The sequence below is a fragment of the Colletotrichum lupini genome, chromosome 3 (genome assembly GCF_023278565.1).
Source record: "Colletotrichum lupini chromosome 3, complete sequence".
Lineage (NCBI taxonomy): Eukaryota > Fungi > Ascomycota > Sordariomycetes > Glomerellales > Glomerellaceae > Colletotrichum > Colletotrichum lupini.
This window is the reverse complement of record NC_064676.1, coordinates 25,404-41,922: the sequence shown is the minus strand read 5'-3', so window position 1 is coordinate 41,922 and position 16,519 is coordinate 25,404. Positions and strand designations below refer to the sequence as shown.

At 49.4% G+C, this 16,519-nt stretch overlaps 6 protein-coding genes across 6 annotated transcripts; 3 read left to right on the top strand and 3 right to left on the bottom strand.

Moving 5' to 3' along the window:
- Nucleotides 1–123: 123 nt before the first annotated feature.
- CLUP02_04742 (C6 zinc finger protein) lies at nt 124–1,048 on the top strand (the record flags this gene model as incomplete). Its single annotated transcript, XM_049283753.1, has 3 exons — nt 124–777; nt 834–846; nt 894–1,048. The coding sequence occupies 3 exons, from the start codon at nt 124–126 to the stop codon at nt 1,046–1,048; spliced, it is 822 nt and encodes a 273-aa protein (XP_049140896.1).
- Nucleotides 1,049–1,495: 447 nt separating this feature from the next.
- On the bottom strand, nt 1,496–2,705 carry CLUP02_04741 (uncharacterized protein; the record flags this gene model as incomplete). Its single annotated transcript, XM_049283752.1, has 6 exons — nt 1,496–1,680; nt 1,740–2,038; nt 2,119–2,355; nt 2,418–2,500; nt 2,570–2,591; nt 2,695–2,705. The coding sequence occupies 6 exons, from the start codon at nt 2,703–2,705 to the stop codon at nt 1,496–1,498; spliced, it is 837 nt and encodes a 278-aa protein (XP_049140895.1).
- Nucleotides 2,706–3,369: 664 nt separating this feature from the next.
- Nucleotides 3,370–5,474, top strand: CLUP02_04740 (primary-amine oxidase; the record flags this gene model as incomplete). Its single annotated transcript, XM_049283751.1, has 3 exons — nt 3,370–3,755; nt 3,816–5,248; nt 5,311–5,474. The coding sequence occupies 3 exons, from the start codon at nt 3,370–3,372 to the stop codon at nt 5,472–5,474; spliced, it is 1,983 nt and encodes a 660-aa protein (XP_049140894.1).
- A 113-nt stretch (nt 5,475–5,587) lies between these two features.
- CLUP02_04739 (uncharacterized protein) lies at nt 5,588–8,432 on the bottom strand (the record flags this gene model as incomplete). The annotated part of the gene is made up of 4 exons (XM_049283750.1): nt 5,588–5,718; nt 5,768–5,865; nt 5,962–6,290; nt 6,366–8,432. The coding sequence occupies 4 exons, from the start codon at nt 8,430–8,432 to the stop codon at nt 5,588–5,590; spliced, it is 2,625 nt and encodes an 874-aa protein (XP_049140893.1).
- A 763-nt stretch (nt 8,433–9,195) lies between these two features.
- CLUP02_04738 (pyridoxal reductase) lies at nt 9,196–10,378 on the bottom strand (the record flags this gene model as incomplete). Its single annotated transcript, XM_049283749.1, has 4 exons — nt 9,196–9,587; nt 9,657–10,092; nt 10,145–10,242; nt 10,309–10,378. The coding sequence occupies 4 exons, from the start codon at nt 10,376–10,378 to the stop codon at nt 9,196–9,198; spliced, it is 996 nt and encodes a 331-aa protein (XP_049140892.1).
- Nucleotides 10,379–13,426: 3,048 nt separating this feature from the next.
- On the top strand, nt 13,427–15,964 carry CLUP02_04737 (alpha-N-arabinofuranosidase A; the record flags this gene model as incomplete). The annotated part of the gene is made up of 8 exons (XM_049283748.1): nt 13,427–13,505; nt 13,729–13,848; nt 13,911–14,487; nt 14,555–14,601; nt 14,703–14,881; nt 14,939–15,433; nt 15,491–15,623; nt 15,693–15,964. The coding sequence occupies 8 exons, from the start codon at nt 13,427–13,429 to the stop codon at nt 15,962–15,964; spliced, it is 1,902 nt and encodes a 633-aa protein (XP_049140891.1).
- Nucleotides 15,965–16,519: the final 555 nt, after the last annotated feature.

Genomic DNA, 16,519 nt, shown 5'->3' with positions numbered 1-16,519 from the left:
GTGGAAGAATTGCATCTCCTTTAGGAAGGGCAGAGCGGTCTGCAGCAACCATCTTCTTTTTGTCTGCTTTATCATGGCAAGTATAGTACTCATCTCCGATCTCGAAACTTTCTAATGACAAACATGTTGATCAGGTTGGATGTCTTAAGAGGATTCAGTGGTGCTGAGAAGCTCACCTACTCCGAGAATGTCCGGAAATGTGTTGCAAACATTACTACTCCACACGCAGCCCTGCACACTTTGGTTGGTTGTCCCGCAGTCATATTCCTCAGAATCGGGGACGTAATAGCAGCAGCCAAGCAGAATATGCAGGGATTGTTATCTACCGTCGACTTTCAGACCAGATTAGATGAGGCAGAAAGCTTTCTTCGCGACCTCGATCTCGACATGATCGAATATCCCACACCACATCCGGAGTGGAGACAGCTTGCGGAGGCTTTTAGACATGCTAGTCTGCTGAGAATCTTACGATGGCCTGATACGTTTGTAATTCCCTGCGAAGACCCCAGGATCAGGCCATCGGTATCAGCAATCCTGGATTGCTGTGCAAACGTTTCAATGGACTCGCCATTCTTCAAGCGGCTGTTGTTCCCTCTATTTCTGGCGGCAACCGAGACATCTGAAAGACACCAGATACACTACGCCAGTCTTTGTATCGAAAATATTCGACGCTCCACGGGGTTTCAACATGCAGCCATGATGGAAGTCCTTGAAGGGGTTTGGGAGGAAAGAAGACTGAAAACCCGGGGCTGGACGAATGTTCCCTGGATGGAATTTGTGAGTAAAGACCAGAATTGTCCCTTGGTCCAACATCTATACTCATTCGAATGCAGACCTGCTCTGAGAGTATGCAGCAGCAACACGCTTACCTTTTCTTTTGACTAAATATACAGAGGTGTGCCAAAATGGCTCACCAACTCTCAATATCACAAACAGGACCGCCGGAAGATGCGATGAAGAAAAGATTCCCCAGCCACCGAACGGCAGTTTCAAAAGTTCACCCTGGAAACGTGTCTTAAAGAATGACATTGTTAATGGAGATGCCTGAGTCCCGGCACCTTGAAGCTTGCCCATGATATGTCACGGGAACCTTGATACAACTTGTTCAAACAGCTTAGCCCGGGATTCGGAAGGAATTTACAAATGAGCCATACTACACCCACGTGAATAAATCTGGGCAACAACCGCCAAGTTTGATAGTGAGCAGATACCAAAGAGAGGCTTTATATGGAAGGAAGCGTCATTTGATCGTTGTCATCCAGCCCTCTCAACTGTGAGAGTTATGATACCCACTCAGACATGGTTTGGCATGGGCCAGATGGAAGCGACGCAGAGGCTGGACTGAGTTACAGGCACATCAGTGTGTCCGGAAAGGCCAAGCCACGATCCAGTAGTTGGCATGATGCGTTGTTTAGTATCGGACTTCTTTCAAAATTGCAATGCTATACAACTCATCGTTGATCGGCGCATCTGATGTTAACGGCGTACTTCCCGTCTAGTTATACAAACCCCCATTTGCACAGAGGACTGATCCAGTAGTCCACCGAGCGTCACTGCTGCAAAGGAATGCCACGAGAGGTGCGACATCATCCACTTCTCCGATTCTCGCTGCAGCCGGTGTAGACTCGATCAAGGGCTCCATGTCTTTTCTAAACTGGTCATCGCTTTCGTTCCACTGATCTACGTCGCAGGACATGTCAGTCTTGCTGCGAGTGGCGTCTTGGATGTGAGATGCCTACCAGTAGCCACCGGGCCAGGATTGACGCAATTGACAGTAATGCCATGCTCTTTCCCAAGTTCTTTGGCCCACACACGCGCAAGTGCCTCGTTGGCCGCTTTTGTGGCAGCATATACGGTTTGTCCAGCGACCCCAAGACGAGCCGCTGCGGAAGAAACAAAAACTATTCGACCGCCTCGAGCAATGTGCGGCACGACAGCTTTGGTCAGAAAAATTGGTCCCTTCACATTGGTGTCGAAATGGGTGAGATACAAGTCTTCGGTGACTTCGTCGAGGTTTGCGTCAACACCCAAAGCCGCGCTGAGAAGTAGAGCAAAATTATCAGAGCCAGACACATAATGGACAAAACCAAGCCATAGAAATCGAGAGCGGAAACTGACTTATGAACCAAAATTTCGATTTTGCCAGTTCCACTAAACTTCAGCGTAGCTTCAACGAGTCTGGAGATCTCAGATAATTTCCCGACATCTGCCTGGATCGCAATGGCATTCGATCCGTGTTGTTGAATGTCCTTGACGATGTCTTCGGCTCGCTGGCGACTGCTGTCTGTCACGAAGTTGGCGACAACATTGGCTCCTCGCCTCCCAAGTTGTTTTGCAATCGCGGCGCCAATTCCACTGTGAAATTATGAATATTAGCGGGAGTCTAAAAAGACCGACAAAGGCGGCCGATTCCTCACCGTGAAGCGCCGGTGACAATCGCTGTCTTACCGGTAAGATCGACACCTCTGAAGTCAGACATGGTAGGATGAAGTTGTTGAAGCTGTCATGAATTGGCATTTGGATACAAAGCTTCTGAATATATCTAGCGAAGCAAAGTTCGGGAACATACGACATATATCTCTCCCAAAGATCTGGTATTGTTAGATCACTCGCGGTTGCCGCAAGATGTAAGATCGGTAATAGTGGCCATATTGGGCTACCCCGCGTTGCGCTGTATTCCTCCGCAGTGCTGACGTGGGGTCCATTATGAAGAGGTCGGCTGGATGTCTTTCCTGTTCAAGCCAGAAGATACGCTTAGTTTTCTAGCTGTCGGATTGGAAGTCTAATTCGACCGCGGCATACAGCCGACTGCGCAGGGGCCAATTAGGGGCCCTATTTACGATTATCATAGCTAGCCTAACCTACGGTTAGAACCTCCTTTTTATACCTACTACGTAAATATTCATATAGTTCAATTAATCTCTTCGTTAACTACGGTTCGAACTAACTACCCTATAATAGGGATACTAATACTAGCTAATGAGCGTGTTCTACTACTATTATCTCAAAACAAAAGAGTCTGAGAATGCACTTATTTCTGTTTGCTAATTGAAATGGGATTGTTCTTACCCCGCGTGAAGACAACAAGTTGCCCCTCTTTCCGTTTTGGGGAGTGGTGAGTCGCTGCTGGGAGTATGTCCCTTTTGGGAAACATGTAAGTCCGCAACACGAATCGAACGACTTTGGGTAGTCAATTATCTTTCGTAATGAATACAAGTTCAAAGCAGTGTATCAAGGGAGTAAAAATTGTAAGTGTTCGTATGAGAACATGTAGTATTTTAAACTGGTGCTGCCAATCGAACGCAACCGCATCTTGACCCTCACGCACTGCACTTCCTGGCCTGTAATCAGGCTTATTAACTTGTCACCATGGCCAAGCACCCCCTTGACCCCCTTTCGATCAACGAAGTGCATCAAGCGTCCCGCGCCCTGTTCAGAGGACTGAACCTGCAGGAAGATGAGATCAGGTTCAAAGTAATCGATCTCGCCGAGCCTTCGAAAGATGAGACCTTGGTTCACCTCCTGGAACGCGGCCCTATGCCCGATCGTAGAGCTAGGATCTACTATCAACGGAAGCAAAGGGATTTCATGAGCAGAGCAATCATCAACATAACTCGCGGAACTCTCGAGAAGACTGACGACCTTCCTGATGCCCAGGGACCAGTGGACTGGGTTGAATACGACCTCATTACCACAGCTTGCAATGCCCATCCAGATGTCGTGGCTGAGGTCGCTAAGCTGAGACTCCCCGAAGGGTGAGGCTCCAATTCCCTTGATTTTGATATGCCAGAATTAGTTAACATGATATGATATAGAGCACGAGTTCTCAATGACCCTTGGGCTTACGGAACTGACGATGTCGAGGAGAGACGCCGTCTCTTCCAATGCTACATGTATCTTGCCCTCGATGACGACGATGAGGCCAACCACTACTCCATCCCCCTCCCTCTTGCACCTATCTTCGATGCTCAGACTCTTGAGCTGGTTGAATTGCAAAAGCTTCCTTTGGGGATCGATGACGAAATTGACGATGAAACACAACCCTGGGTACCTGTCAAGCCAGTTGAGTACAGCGCAAACATTCTCGGACCCGATGCTTTTAGAAAAGACCTAAAACCACTACAAGTCGCCCAACCAGAAGGGCCTTCATTCGACATCAACAATCGTAAGGTATCATGGCAGAGATGGCAATTTCAACTGGGATGGTCTCTACGTGAAGGTCCAGTTCTACACGACGTACGTTACGAAGGCCGGCCTCTATTTTACCGGGTATCGATGAGTGAGATGACGGTACCTTACGGCGATCCTCGAACACCTTACCACCGGAAGCAAGCGTTCGACCTCGGCGACTCCGGCTTCGGTCTCACTTCCAATAGCTTGTCTCTTGGCTGTGACTGTTTAGGCCACATTGCCTACTTTGATGGCGTTCGGGGTTCAGCAACAGGAGAACCTGTTGTTATGCCGAACGTTGTCTGCATGCACGAGATCGATGATGGAATTGGCTGGAAACACACGAACTTTCGCAACATGAAATCTTCCACAGTCCGAGACCGGAAGCTCGTTGTCCAGTGCACTTCCACTGTAGCCAATTACGAATACATCTTGGCGTATGCCCTGGATCAAGCCGCGAATATTCACATCGAGGTGCGAGCAACTGGCATTGTCTCCACTATGCCAATCCGCCCCGAACTCAAGTCGTCGCCTTGGGGAACTGTTGTGGCACCCGGAGTCTTGGCCGTTAACCATCAACATCTTTTTTGTGTCCGAATAGATCCGATCCTTGATGGGGCAAGAAAGAACACAATTGTATACGAGGACTGTATTCCTGTACGAGACGATCCGGAGCTCGACCCCTACGGATGTGCGTTCCGACTTAATACCACACCTATTGTTTCACCAGGTGGTTACGATCTCGATTTAACAAAAGCTCGCACGTACAAAATTGTAAATCCGGCTCGCAGGCATGAGGTATCGGGAAAGATGGCTGGGTACAAGCTTCATGCTTCGCCTAGCCAGATGCTGATGATGGGGCCCGAGACTTTCAATCATCGACGCGGAGTCTTTGCGTCCAAGCCAATTTGGGTTACTCGGTACCGCGATGACGAACTTTGGGCTGCTGGAGAGTTTACGAATCAAAGCCGAGAGGATACTGGCCTTGTAGAGTATGCTGCACGAGCGGAAAATGTTGAGGCTGAAGATGTCGTTCTGTGGCACTCGTTTGGTCTGACACACGTCACACGCCCCGAAGGTACGAGGTGATTCTTCCTATGTTTCTGATGAAGAAGATACTTACCGTGTTTGGAGTCTTAGACTTCCCTGTTATGCCCGCGGAAAAGTTGTCATGTGCCTTGAAGCCAACGAGTTTCTTCGACCTCAACCCCTCCAACGACGTTCCGAGATCCAACCAACGTGACAACCAATCGACGCTCCATGACCAGAGTTCGGCTGCTCCTGGATGCCATCAAAACCCATAGACACCACGTCTGTAAAGTGTTAATGGGGGCCAAGTGATTCTATAAAGAGTGGGATGTAGATACTCGGAAAGGACCATTTACGTAGCTGTCTATCTTTACTAGTCATGCCATCTTCAATTATCTGGGACGCCCCTCATGTGAATAATGCCAGGATACATGATGATTGGGAAATGAAGTATCGACCGAATCAATTGAATATGTTGCAAATTACTGCTCGATGACACCGCCATTGCTGCAAATTTACCTTGTCCAGTTCACTTTGTCCCAACCCAATCTGGCATTACTACATGCACCGATCAGCAGTCTATCGAAAGAGCATCCCATCACATGCTTGACACCATGCTCGCAGATAAGATAACTCTTAATGGCAGGGCACAAGCATGGGTGAATACTTCAAAATGACGCTGATCAATACATTGGATATAACAGCCTGACGCCTACGGTTCGTTCTCTAGAGTATGTATGAGCAACATAAGATAAGGTCGACTAATCTTTCAAGGTAGGCTTGCTCTTGAAAGCTTCAGCTGCCTCTCGGAGAGGCGCCTTCTGGTCTGGAGAAAGAACGGGTACGTGGCCAACAACCGCAGCGAAAACGATACCTACAGTATCTCCTGGGTTGTCTGCTTGAAGCGAACGGAGCTGATTGGACTCGATCGAGCCGCCATTCTTAACATCTACGTTTTCTCGCACGCGTTTCAAAACAGCCTTGCAAAGGTGGTCGGTGTGAAAGTAGTCGAGAGTGAGCTCGGGAACCTCGTCATGAACTGCGAGGGCGACTTGACGAACTAGCTCAGACAGGAGGAGGGCACGGTGCTTCTGTTGGAGGTTGTCAGACATATGGACTATAAAGAACACTTGATGGCAATGATAGAGAGCTTCATAGCATCTTACCTTGGGCTTTTCGGGGTCGGAGGGGGTGCCGTCGTTGCTTGCTTTGCTAAGCCAGCCACTTCGCTCAAGGATTTGATCAATGACGTCCGCGTTAAGGCCTCTGGGATCCGAGTTGTCCAAGACCCTAGGGGCAAACAAACAAGAACAGACTCCCTTGAACTTCATGATCCGAATGCCAGCTTTTGATGTCATCACGCGATTGTTGTTGGGTTTGTTGCGCTTCTGGATCCATTGCGCAGCCGAAACTCCTTTTGAGAGCCCGAAGTTCTTGAAATACGCTTCTGGGTTCACTGGGGGATCGCCGACGAAGAAGGCGGTCCGGCCCTGTTGCTCCATCATTGAATCCAGAGCGTCCCATTTGTCCCCGTCTTGCAACAAGCCTTCCTGTTGGAGAGCCTGATAGAGCTGGATGCCGTGCATCACGTTACCGGGCTTCGCAGCATACTCGGCCCCCACGCGGTGGAAGAGAGTTCGAACGTAATGCAAGAAGAGACCGCAGTACATCGGGTGATGTTCTAAGAAGTTTGAAGTCCTTGTCTGAAGCCTCGATGCAATGCGAATGGCGTTGAATGGGTCTTTTCCGGGCCCCCATAGGATTGCCAGCTTGTGAAGATCCTGCATGTTCTCCCTGACCGCACCCTCTCGATTGCTACGAATACGCAGAGCCTCTTCGGCACTGTCTGCGATTGGCTTCAGGGACCGCTGGAAATCCCTCTCTCCGTTTCGAACTGAGGGTCCGAGGGACTTGAGAATATCGAGGTACACTTGGGCGGAGAAGCATAGCCATACTTCCAATTTACCCGTGTCCATCACGTATTTCAATCCTTTGGTGAACTCATCCTGAACTGGGGATCCCCGAAACAGCTGAAAGAGCATGGTTTGATCCGCGAAGACTTCAAGGAGTGCTGCCTTATCCTCTGCCCATCGCTCGCGAGCCGTGGTTCCTCTTTTCTTGTCATTGTACCAACCAAACTTCCCGTTGTAATTCGGAATGTTTGAGGACGATTCGCTGCTGCTGAAGGCGTGAAGAAGACTGAGAGTAGTGAAGTATAGGTCGGAGGCGTCCTGGTAGCAGTTGAAGTTCAAATCATCACCCCACTGCTTATCGAGAGGGTCCTGGCCTTGAGCTGCGCAAGCAGCCTCATAGAACATTTGGATGGCTTCCATAGCACCTCCAAGCTTCTCCATCGACGTCGCAATTTCTTGCTCCATATTGCGCGCAAGCTGCAGAGCGGTATTGGTGGCAATTGAAACGGCGGCGAGGTCTCTATCTCCTGATTTATACTCGGTCCAGAGCTGGAGAATCTCTTCGCGAAGTTGGCCGAGATCCTTGAGGTACGCAGTGTAAATGAAGAGGGCTGCAGTATCGGAGTCGTCTTCCTCAGCTATGAAGACTTTAGTACCCTTAGCCTGACGCTCGATATTTGGGGCAGCTAGGAAGTCCTCAGACGGCTCGTACACGTCTAGGATGGCGAACATATTTTTGGGTCCGTCAACATGCTTGGAACCATTCTTGAGAGCCTTTTCAATGCCGTGGGTCGCGTCTTGTAGAGCAGATACGTCGAAGGCGCCCACCTGGGATTTGAAGGCATCGCGAACGCGCTCAAGAACGGTGACAAAGAAAGCATGTTTATTGTCCCCACGGTAGTCTTTGAATCGTCGAATACCTCCCAGCATGGAAGAAAACCGCTTACGAGTTTCAATGACACGGTTGAGGGATGATATGAACGATTCTGGGACCTTCAAGGAGTCGGACAACTTTCCCGCGACGAATTGGGCCAGTGGCAGGAAGTCCTTTATAGCGATGATGTGTTGAGGCGTCGTGTCCACAGGCGCTGTCTCCTCAGGTGCCTGCAATGGGTTGATGATAGCCTGTTTCTTAGCCTGCTTCCGCGCCTTACCCTTCAACCTCTCAGACGTGGGCACTGAAGATGTAGCCTTAGCGGGTGGCTCACTCAGGGGCTTGGAGTAGCCGAAGCTTATCGCGGTGGCAGCCAGCCACGAGGCAACGGCATCAGTATCGCGCTTGTATTGCTTATAGCTTGAAAGCAAGCCTGAAGAAAGCATCATGGCGTATGTGCCGATGGAGATGAGCAAAAGACACCGAGAGGGGTATCAGAGTAGTGCCGCAATTTTGGAGCAGGGGTAGAGAGAGAGAGATTATCAAAGTGAAATCTCAATGATCAACTCGAATACTTGGCAAAAGCGTGTAATCGATTAGTGGTGAGACAGACTGGATCTTCCGAAGTCAGAGGCTCTGGACGGGCATTGAAGCTTTCACCACCTGCCAGCGAGAGAGTAGGGCCGGCTGAGGAGCAGTCACGTGGCCATGGCCAGTGGGTCGTTACAAAAGGTACTCCGTAGGTAATCCAGTATATCTAATATCCCTGATCCTGTCGGGTGTGGAGAGCATCACACAGGTCTTGCACATTGTTTCAATCTGCTAAGAGGAATCGAAGTCGAGGATGAACCGTAGGCAACATATGCCGCACTATCGCTGAGTCAGAACATAATAAGGCAGGCAATGGATGAACGTGCCTAACACGTAGACACTTAGCCCTTGCGCATTTCTCCCAGCACTATCGTCGCCGTCTCGGCGACTGGCGCAAGGACAGCCCTGCTGGTATACCACCGGCGCTTTGACACTGTCGTGGACGCTCAACAACGTGTGAGAAGTAGTTACTCCAGGCATTTGCTCAAGTATGTAATTACAGCAAGCGAACATGGTCGTCTGGGGCAACATAAGTATATTATAGTAGCATCTCCGCTACTCCAGAGACTTCCAGATATATTGCAAATCAAGCGAAAAGCATGGGAAAACGGCCAATCCTCACTGGTTGAGATACTGCTCAAACTTGCCGCCATAGCGCTGTCCCGCGATAGGCAAGCTCTCAATCAGCGCCCAAATCTCTTTCAAATCGTCGTCGCTCAGCTCCACGTCTACGCAGTTCTGCACCACTCGCTCCGCTTTTGTCGACCCGGGAATCGGGATGGCTCCCTGCCGCCGCACCCAAGTGATGGCCACCTGCGCGACCGTCGCACCCTTGCGCTCGGCAATCTTCTCGACCGCCTCGACAAGTTTGAAGTTCTGGATGAAGGCGTCCGACTTGAAGCGCGGCAACATGCGGCGCATGTCGTTGGCGGGGAGATCTTCAGGCCTGCGAAACTCGCCGGCGAGGAGGCCGCGGCTAACGGGGCTGTAGGCGACGAGAGCGATGCCGACTATAGTATTTCTTCGAGTTAGTCATTGCTATATTATGAGGATGCGGCCCGGTATGGCAAGAGACTTACGCTCGTGGCATGCCTCGGCGACACCGTTGGTTACGGCATCGGGCGTGAAAATGCTTAGCTCGATCTCGACTGCCGCGATGGGGTGCACGGCGTGCGCGCGGCGTATGGTCTCGGCGCTGACCTCGCTAAGGCCGATGCCCCCAATCTTGCCTTCCTTAATGAGTTCTGCGAGAGCCTGGACGGAGGTTTCGATGGGGACATTGGGGTCGACTCGAGCGCACTCGAAGACGTCAATCTTTTTGTAGCCACCAAGGACTCGAACGGCCTCTTCGACGGAGGCCCGGATGCCCTCCGGACTGCAGTCCGGGATGTGGGTCTTGCCATCGTAGGCGCCCTTGATGCTGAGGACGACCTTGTCCGCATCCTGCGGGTTTTGCTCGAAGTAGTGTTTGAGTAGGTGCAAGGAATTTCTGTCAGGAGTTCCGTAGTGGATTCCCTGCTTCTGTGTTAGTACATCACATATCAAAGATGGCTTTTGTTGATGGTACCCATACCCCGTTCCAAACGTTGGCACCCTGTTCGAGCGCAGTCTTCATCAGTTTGGTTGAAGCAGAGAACTCAATCTGGTCCCAAGGACGGGTCAATCCTGTGAATCATTGTCAGCAAAAGAATACAGTCTTGTGATGCCTGTTTTTGAGTTTAACGAACTCACCCATCAGTCCGTAGCCGGTTGGCCCAATGGACTTTCCGACAATGGTCTTGGCGGCTGTAATGGACCTCATATTGGCGATGATCAAGATTGAGGTACCAAGCTTCGACAGGGTATGGTGCTTAAAGTGTAGTGTACAAAGCAGGTATCTCGTAAAAAATGCTGGATCGATAATGTTCCAAGCTCAAAATCATTGGAAGGTATCTTAACTGCGTATATATACACTTCATTTCGATCCAAGCCGTCGCGGCCATCGCCAGTCATGGCAGGTATGCCTACACCATAGGTAGTGCTCAGGTAGTGTACAGTGTCCCCAAAAAATTAAGTCCGGCTAATTATCTCCAGGCGCATGAGCCGGGGTCGGCCGCCGCCTCAGCCACATTTGTCGGTCTCTGGTGGGCTTTGACAGGGTTTACGGAGCTTATGATAAGATCCGGTCCGTCTTACTCACAGGCTGCTGCTGGCGGCGCAGGGAACCCTCGCCCCTTATTGGGCAGTTCTATCGGATTTAGCTCGACATGCCCTGAGTGACGACGCAGCATTCCTAACCGTTTACCAAAGGTCCAATTCGGTGGGCGCGGTCTACCAAAGGCCCAAACGTGAGTGGATGCGTTTCCACTGTTAACTTGGCTGCCTGAACTAAGAAACATGTAGATCCTTTGGGTCTTGAGGAAGGAATAGGCAGACAGACTTTATGATACTTCATCGAGATAATCTCTGAGGTACTTGTTGAAGATAGTATCTGATGCCTAGATATCAGTATGCAAAACAATCTTCAAACTATGGCATGCTTTCGTATCCAGCCTTTGCTATCATCTCTCCAGTTTCGAGACTCGTCACGACGATATGGAATCACCTATCCTGCCGTAGCTGATATACTACTCTCGCTGCAAATAGAGCCCGGATGACTATTGGCTTTCAGACACCAGCGGCTGACCTTGCTATGTTACCCCATTCGTTCCATGTCGACCCTATTCTGATTCGAGTCATCTCACCAACAAAGTCGGCATTGGTCCTTACACGATGAATCAGTAGTTGGGCCGCAGCCGTAAAGATCTCGATCTTCTAGCTGGGTGCCGCGCATCTTACGTCTTTCAAGACAATGCCAGACTACTTAACAATGTCTAACTTCTCTTGAAGGGATCCGTTTGCCTTCATCAACGCACTCATAGTCTCTTCTTTCTCCCCGTTCAATATGGCGGCTGAAAAATTGATCGCCCGGTCATTATTAGCATACTGTGTGACGATTCCGCGTTCCAGCGTACAAGGAGGTGTAAACAAATCACCACTTCTAGGTGGACGGCTACTACATGTAAAGACTTAACCCCGTGCAGTTGTCAATAAAAAGCTAGAGCAGATGGAAAGAAAGATGTTGGGCTTTAGGCTGAGCTTATACGAATAAGCCATCAAAATAGTTTAAGAGGAGAATCAAGTCACGACATATAGGTGTTGCGGCCTAGAGCAAACAATAGGTATTAAGCGATAAAAGATTGAAAGTACGGTCAGCCACCTTAGCTTTCCGAATTTAGGCGGACCCATCCGCGATAATCGTCATGGTCTTCTTTTTGTAGCTCGTCAAGATGAAATTGCTAGGAGTACAAGCTACAGCTGTGATCAATTGAGAAGTCTACAATGCTGTCCCAGTGATACCTAACGTTTTCAGCCGTGCCTTCAGATGTTTATGTCGATTGACTCTGGACTTGCTAGGTTTCTGCGTGACTTGTTCAAATTAGACCAATTTTACGATCACAGTTTGATTAGTTCAGAAGGCCCTTTCCCTGGTATAACATTGCGCGCGATGAGCGGGTCTACGCCGCTCTTAGACTTACCATCGAGAGTGAGAGCGTACTTGAGCGGATTAAGGCAGGTGTTGCTACTGATTGAGTAGATATGGAGGTAAGTCTCGGTCAAAATCACAAAGAGGATACCGGCAAGGAGAGACTTAGCATCTTTCATTCAGAAAGAAAGTCAATTCTAGCATCTAATCAGCTTGATAATCTACTGCGAGAGGCTAGACTCTACTTCAGAGGAATGCTACTTCCTGGTAGTGTAAACACCAACATCCACCTGTGACTCGGTCTCCGCACACTCTCTGCTTCTAACAAACTTGCTGGGCTCTTTAACTTAACGTCTAAACATGTAATTATAATGGCCTTTTGTTCTAATAGCTCCTCTTTGCACGAGCGGTCAGCTACATTGCTCGAACGTCCGCGGAACCAATGCCTTTGCGACCACGAAGAGACATCCTCGGAGACCACAAACGCTTAATACCTACTTAGCAATAAATCTCGAGTTTTCTTTTGAAGGAGGCTGATGTCGGAGAAAGTACATTTTATAAGGCCGTAATTAGAATAGGCCGGGATGGAAATCATTGACAATAATGGCTTCGATTTTGTCACTACTCTGGGCCATTAATCCAGGAGCAACTGCTAGGATCCGCATGGCTTCCAGCAACCTCGACACATTCATAGTAGTCATTGCCCATCCAGGGCTCCGAAGATTTCTCCGCAAAAAGTTAACGATTGTTGTTCACCCGGGAGTATTTACATTGCGAAAGTCAAACGCAAGGTCATTATTGGAGCGGCTCTGTCGGCTCCCACGGGATTAGGCCCCCAGCCAAGTCATGAGACACGCGGGCCCAAGGAACAAGACGCGGAGAAATGAGGATCGTGACAGTTATACACTTCTACAAAACCTAATTCTACACATGTGAGTATGAAAGTAAACTTTTGTTTTCGGTTGTGTTGTAACTTCTCAATATTTGCTGCCGAACACCCTGTATGCGTCCATCCAAAGTAAGGACATCTCCACATGCCACTTAAGGGATGCTCGTGATTACTCCACAATTTGCCGTTAAAGCTACCCGCAATCTTCGGAGAGGAGCGTATATCAGCGCTTGCGGCTAGAAGCGAGCACGACTTTCCGCTAACTTTACACGTCCTCACAATGCCTCCTTGGCATTATGGCCACCTGGGTAGTCGTTTGTCTCATGCGGAATGAGCTCTTCGGTCTTGGCAATCCCACTAATTCGTCTTGCATCCAGACTTCCGCGACTTTTCTAGGAACATAGATTCATCTACGGAAAGATCTCGAGGCGAAGTATTCTATTTCGCCACCAATCATGATGGCGATGAGCAACAATGATGCCTCTCATTTCTCTTTCAACCCGGTTGCCTTCTTCCTCCTAGTAATCGGAACTCGTAAGTTGTCAGTTGCCAGATCATGTACCAGTCGACTAAGCGCCATTGGAGCGTATCCAATACATGTAAGTATATCGAGTCATGGTTGGCAATATTGATCGGCGATATATAGTCAGAATGCTAGCTGCTTTATGATTGAGTTGAGCCCGGTAACAACCTTCATCTCTCAAGTTTTTGACTTCAAGCCAAGCCATGCGCTGTTCTCAATTCTTTAGCCTCGTAGCTATAGCTACTGTGGCAGGGGCACTCCTGCTTCAGGTTGATACCGGAAGTCCTGGCCATGAGTTAAGTCCTTTGCTCCACGGTCTTATGTTTGAGGACATCAGCAACAGCGGCGACGGAGGTACAATTGAACCCTGGCCCATCAAAGATGACAATTGGCTGAAACATGAAATACGGTGATAGGCCTCTATTCACAGCAACTAAGAAATAACGCATTTCAAGGCGGTGTGACTACCGTCGACCCCTGGACAGTTCATTATGGCGCGGCGGAAATTTCCCATGATACCCAAACACCACTGACCAACGCCATCACTTCATCCCTCAAGATTACAATCCCCACCGGCGCTGGTGGATTTACTGGCGTTGCGAACCCTGGCTACAGAGGCATCATCGTGAACGGCGGGTACTACGATACCACTTTCTGGCTTCGTGGTGATTTTCAGGGCGATGTCAAGATCCGCCTCCTAAGCAATGAGACTGATGTCGAACATGGCTGGGCTATCATTACCGTCGACTCCAAGGCCGATTCATGGACGCGATATGAAGCCGGATTCTGGACGACAGCCGCCGCCGATGGGAACAATCTCTGGGTTTTCGAGATCTTGGCCGAGGCTCTGACTAGTGGAAGTATCAATCTTGGTTACCCGACCTTGTTTCCTCCTACTTTCAGAGGTAGAGAAAACGGCTTGACAGTCGATCTGTCCGAAGCCCTCGTAAATCTCAAACCCCAGTTTCTGAGATTTCCTGGGGGTAATAACCTGTGAGTTGCCTTGGTATCCTTATCAACTGCAAGTCCAGAATCCAATCACTGACTACTTATTGTGCAGTGAGGGAGGCGGCCCGCATGACCGCTGGAAATGGAATGAAACAATAGGTTCTCTTGAATCTCGACCAGGACGTTGGGGTAGGGCCTCGTTGCACCTTGATGTTACTGCGATGTGAGGCAATCGACTGATGTTTTTGACACTTATATAGGGACTTGGGGATATGTCAACACTGACGGCCTTGGCCTCATGGAATACTTCCAGTGGTGTGAGGATATGTCCTTGGAGCCTATCCTGGACGTATGGGCTGGTCTCGGACTTGCGGGACTCCCACCATTAGTAGGAGATGAGCTTGAGCCGTATGTTGAGGACGCAATCCGTGAGATTGAGGTATGTTGTCTACCTACATTACTACGCATCAGGTAGTCGTGCTGAACAACGTCTTAGTTCGTCATTGGTGACATCGACACGTCTGGCGGGGCACTTCGCGCGACTCTCGGACACCCAGAGCCGTACCAGCTCAACTTCGTCGAGGTTGGGAACGAAGATAACCTCGCCGGCGGCTGTGAGTCTTACAAGCAGCGCTTTGTGCAATTTTTCGATGCCATTAAAGAAGCATATCCGCAGATAACTGTCCTTACCTCCACGTCTGACCGAGCCTGTCTGCCGGACCCAATTCCCGAAGGCGCATGGCTTGACTTCCACGACTACAATGTGCCGGAGAATTACATCAACGCATATGACTTTTATGACGACTGGGATCGCGCTCATCCTGTGTTTATCGGTGAATATGCCAGGTGGGGCGTCAAATGGTCCGATATGCGAGGTGCCTACTCCGAAGCAGTCTATATGATGGGTTGGGAGCGCAACGCAGATGTGATCAAACTAGCTGCCTACGCACCTACACTACAGAATTACGACCCTGTCAACGGCCAATGGACGGTAAGATACCGATTCTCTCACAGTATATACATGTTATGCTGACTTGTCTTGGGTTAGCCCAACCTCATTCCCTTTACTAACAAACCCGATGGCATCGTTTATACTCCATCTTATCACGTCAAAAGGATGTTTGCTAATAATCATGGCGATGTTGTTGTCCCCGTTACAGCTGATGCAGAGCTCAACCCTGGTGAGTTCAGTTCGCTCACTACTCTCAAGCCTTTGATAGGAACTGACCGCGAAATTCTTGTTTCACTAGTCTGGTGGGCAGCAAGCATGAAAGGAGAGGGCCAAGTAATCGTAAAACTCGCCAACTATGCTTCCAACTCGACCGAGATTCGCATACAAATCCCTGGAAAGGCAGACGTTAAAGGATCATTTACCTCAATCACTGCCAGCCCTGATAATGCTAACTCAGTCGAAAACCCCACGCTCGTTTCCGCGCCCGCTGTGCTGGAAGTTTCTGCAGACCCTCACGGTGTTTTTACCATCGAACTGGGGCAGTTCGGCGTTGGTGTACTCGCAGCCTGAGGTAGATTTACGTCAATGTAAACCACTTGAGAAGGATCATTGCGGTGATCTTGATGCAACAAGCGCGACCGTTGGTGATTAAGCTCATAGCGTCGATTGAGCCACCATACGACGGTCTGAACTTCGATTCATTCTAAGATAGTTACGGATATGGTTAGATATTGTCCATAGACTGTCTTGGCCTATTATTTCATACAACAGCCCTTGCAAAATCTTTCCCAGGAGGTGTTGCGTCGTGAAAGTGGCCAGTCAGTTAGAACGATTACATGGGTAGTTGATTTCAATCTTACCGACGGTCTAATTATCAATCCGTCCTGCAACGCCGAGTTCTGCCACCTGCTTTGTTAATCGTCATGCGGCTGAGGTGTGCGGGCGGGGGATGTCAAGTTTCAGCTCCATCTACACTCTTGTGGGGGAATCATACGGACGAAGTTCGACCGAAAACTACACCTATTAAATTGAATTTTAAGCGTCCTAAAAATACTGGGTCAGAAGTCCAGCCCGACGGCAAACCAACCCGCCAAATTCAAGTTTTCTTTTGGGCTTCCACGACTG